The following is a 3,174-nucleotide window of genomic DNA, read 5'->3' as shown; positions in this document are numbered from 1 at the left end:
AATTGCGGAACCGCTTTGGGCTGAGCATCCTGGGGCAGAGCGTCCAGGCAGCTAAGTACCCAGCCATGGGACCTGGGGAGCACTACCACTTCCGCAGGGCGCTGGATCTTTTCAACACGCAGGTAGACAATCATGAGGAGCTCAAGCCGCCTTTGAAGGACTGGCTGCAAAGGCTGGCACAAGACTGCACTGCCTTCCTGCACATCCCAGCCCATGATTGTCCTGCATATGCCTCACTCCACCGCATCCTGACCAAAGTGCTTCGGAGAAATGGGATCCCACATGTGAGCAGGCACTGCCCTGTCAAGAACAACTCCAAAGAGGCAGTCCTTCTCTGCATGGCAACCGAACTCTCCCTCACCATGACGGACAGCGCAGCCCTAGTGCAGAAATCTGCTGCTGGGGTCTGTGACACCCCCGTCACTGTGGAGATTGATGGCACAAACCCAGGTGAGGAGTCTGTCTCCCTTCCTCTTGATGCATCCTGTTGCTGGATCAGTGGGGCACCCATCCTCAGCGTGCATGTGTCTGTATACGTCTGAACATGGGCACAGATGTGCAACAATTTGACCTCTGTGTAGTGGCAGTCAGGCTCCTTTTGGGCCAGCCTTGATTTCAGTGCTCTGAAACACCCTGGCCAAGTCCTTCTTCCTCACTGTTGGTGCACAAACACTTGGGGGAGAAGAACCATCTAACAGAGGTGCCTTGGGGCACTTGCACAGCGCAGTGGCTTTGTCAAGAAAGCTTCCTTCTGGCCTCTACACTGCAGGTCGTTGTTGCCATAGTTGTGTTGCTACAGCTGTCTATGGGGCCGTCATAGACAAAGAGGTACCAGTTAGGAACAAAAGGTTTATTTTTATCTAGATAATTTCAGCATGAGTTATAGCACACAGTTGTAGCCTCACAACTTGTTGTGTCAGTGCACAAGTGGTCCCGCTTTCTTGGAGGGCAGGAAGGGTTGCAAGTTGGGTGCTTTATGACAGTTCAGTTCTTCTTAGGACTTTTGCTGTTTGTATTGAAATATACTTGAGTAAACTTTATGTCAGAACTAGGGAGTGGATTTTGCCTGTACTGATGAGTACAGCAGAGGTGGATGAGTTTTGCAATGATTACCACAAGTACTTCCAGAGATCTAGGCATTTCCATGAGAAGACTGTCTAGAAACATGCTGAATTATAGCGGTATGGTGGGGTACCCATCTTACAGTGGCACTTATTATATGACAGTCCTTTTAGGCATTCTCATACTTAAGTCGGCCAGAAATGGGAATTCCTGTGGGCCTCAGCTTGTGCTGGACCAGCCGGTAAGGAAAAACGTGATGTCACTGTCAGTCTGTTATTTAGGAAGTACTCTACGACTGTTACAACTTCAACCGTGTTTAATACCACCATAGTGTATACACTTCTTATGAGGGCTTTAGGGTAAGAGGATATGAGTGGAGGAGGTGTTGGGGCTTTGGTTTCTTTTTTTTCTTCCCTTCTTATTTTTAAAAGATGCTGGTAAACACATTTAAGCTTGGCATTCCAGAAGTTCAAATTTGGGTGGGCTTGCTTCCTGATAGTGTTGATGATCCTGTTCATGCTGCTGCTCTGTTGCTTTAAAAATGTATTTCTGACTGGTTGGGTAAAACATGAGACAGCTCTTGAGTATAGAGCAAGGGAAAAGGATAGGATGAAAGAAAAGGATATTGCAGCTTGAAATCTCCAGAACCTGTAACATCGGGCCAAAGAAGTTGACCACTTAGGGCTGTGTTCTCTTACACTTTAGGTAAAACGGCCTGGAGGAGTACGGGGCTCTACCTCCCTGAAGGGCACACAGCAGTTATAGCATTCCCTTGCGTGGTGGTGGAGGCTGGTCTGAAGGTAAGATGTCTCTGGTTTGGGTGTGCAGTGCAGGTGAGCACTCAAAAGCAGCACAAGGAAGGGGTGTGTCGTTACCGGGTTTGCTGCCCTTTCAGTCCTTTCCTACTGCTGCCACCCGGTGGCACTTTCAATGCATTGTCACAACTTTTCACCTCGTTTCCCACTATCTTCTGTTGCGTTCATCTTATTTCTGTGTGCTGGCGGGGTAACTGAGTGCGGCTGCTGCCTGAAGGCAGCTGCATTTGTTTTGTTACTGTGAAAAGAGAACTGATGAAAGTTGTTTTCAGGCCCAAGATAAGTACTTGGGCCTTTCTATGCGCTAAACTTAGTTTGTTCTGTCCGCATCTCTCATAAGGTACTTTCACAGTGCTGTCACTAGTGCTCATGGAGATGTATCCAGGCCAGATATAAACTAGTTATTTGGGATCCTGTTCTCTGCAAAGTATGAAGCTTGGATATTTTTTGCAGTGAGCTCCCTGCTGCTGAAATGCAGAGTTAAGTTTCTCCCTGATCCTGCAGCCATATGCTGTCTGCTTTACTGTAGGAGAACCTAGGAAGAGGCACAATAAAAGAAGCCAGCAGTGATCACATTTCTCCAACTCAAATTTCATTCCAACTCGTGTATCAATTTGATGCTGGTGAAGGCTGGAGGAATGATGAATGCAAGTGCAGTGTGGGGAAAGACATCACTCCAGTACCCTGAACTGCTGCTGACGGGTGTAGTCGTGCCAGTAATAATGGGAGTATAGCTGTAAGACTGTCTGAGGCAGGGATAGCACTGAATTTTGCCAGCTCATTTCACTGTATTTACTGGTTCTGGTCACCACAGGCTGAAAACTTGAACTAGGCTGAAGTCAGAAAGCTGCTACTGCATTTGTGCCCTGCAGGAACAGTGCTGCAGCAGATGGCTCAGGGTGTTGCGGATGGTCTGCCAGGTCACACCTGGAGCCCTTTGACCAGCTGTTCATCCCTTCTCTTTGCCAGGTGCAGATTGGGTGTCACACAGATGACCTGTCTCACGCTACAGAGCTCAAACGGGCCCCAGTGGTAACACGCACCTGTGATATTGCCTGCCAGAAACAGTCTGTTTCCTGCCTCTGGGGTGGCCTCATTTACATCGTAGTACCAGCAAAGAGTGTCCTGGGGAAAGTGCCCATCGTGGTAGAAGGGGCGGTCAGAGCTCCTTTCTTCAAGCTTGGTAGGTTTGTTTACTTTGGTGCCTTTCTCCTTAGTGCTGCTCACAGACACTGCTATCCCTGTGACTGAAAGGAAACACGCTCCTGTGCTTAGGAATGCCTTAGAAATTCCTGCT

At 48.5% G+C, this 3,174-nt stretch overlaps 1 protein-coding gene across 1 annotated transcript in view; it reads left to right on the top strand.

Moving 5' to 3' along the window:
* The window catches only part of LOC104498202 (protein FAM115C-like), a 10,977-nt gene that overhangs the window by 3,447 nt on the left and 4,356 nt on the right, over positions 1–3,174 (top strand). Inside the window, exons 3-5 of the mRNA XM_010141555.1 lie at positions 8–450; positions 1,768–1,862; positions 2,847–3,060. Of these exons, the coding sequence (XP_010139857.1) occupies positions 8–450; positions 1,768–1,862; positions 2,847–3,060 (752 nt within the window). The remainder of the gene's footprint in view (positions 1–7; positions 451–1,767; positions 1,863–2,846; positions 3,061–3,174) is intronic.

The sequence above is a fragment of the Buceros rhinoceros genome, unplaced genomic scaffold, assembly GCF_000710305.1.
Source record: "Buceros rhinoceros silvestris isolate BGI_N320 unplaced genomic scaffold, ASM71030v1 scaffold17718, whole genome shotgun sequence".
Lineage (NCBI taxonomy): Eukaryota > Metazoa > Chordata > Aves > Bucerotiformes > Bucerotidae > Buceros > Buceros rhinoceros.
The sequence above is the reverse complement of the archived record's forward strand: the minus strand, read 5'-3'. Positions and strand labels throughout refer to the sequence as shown.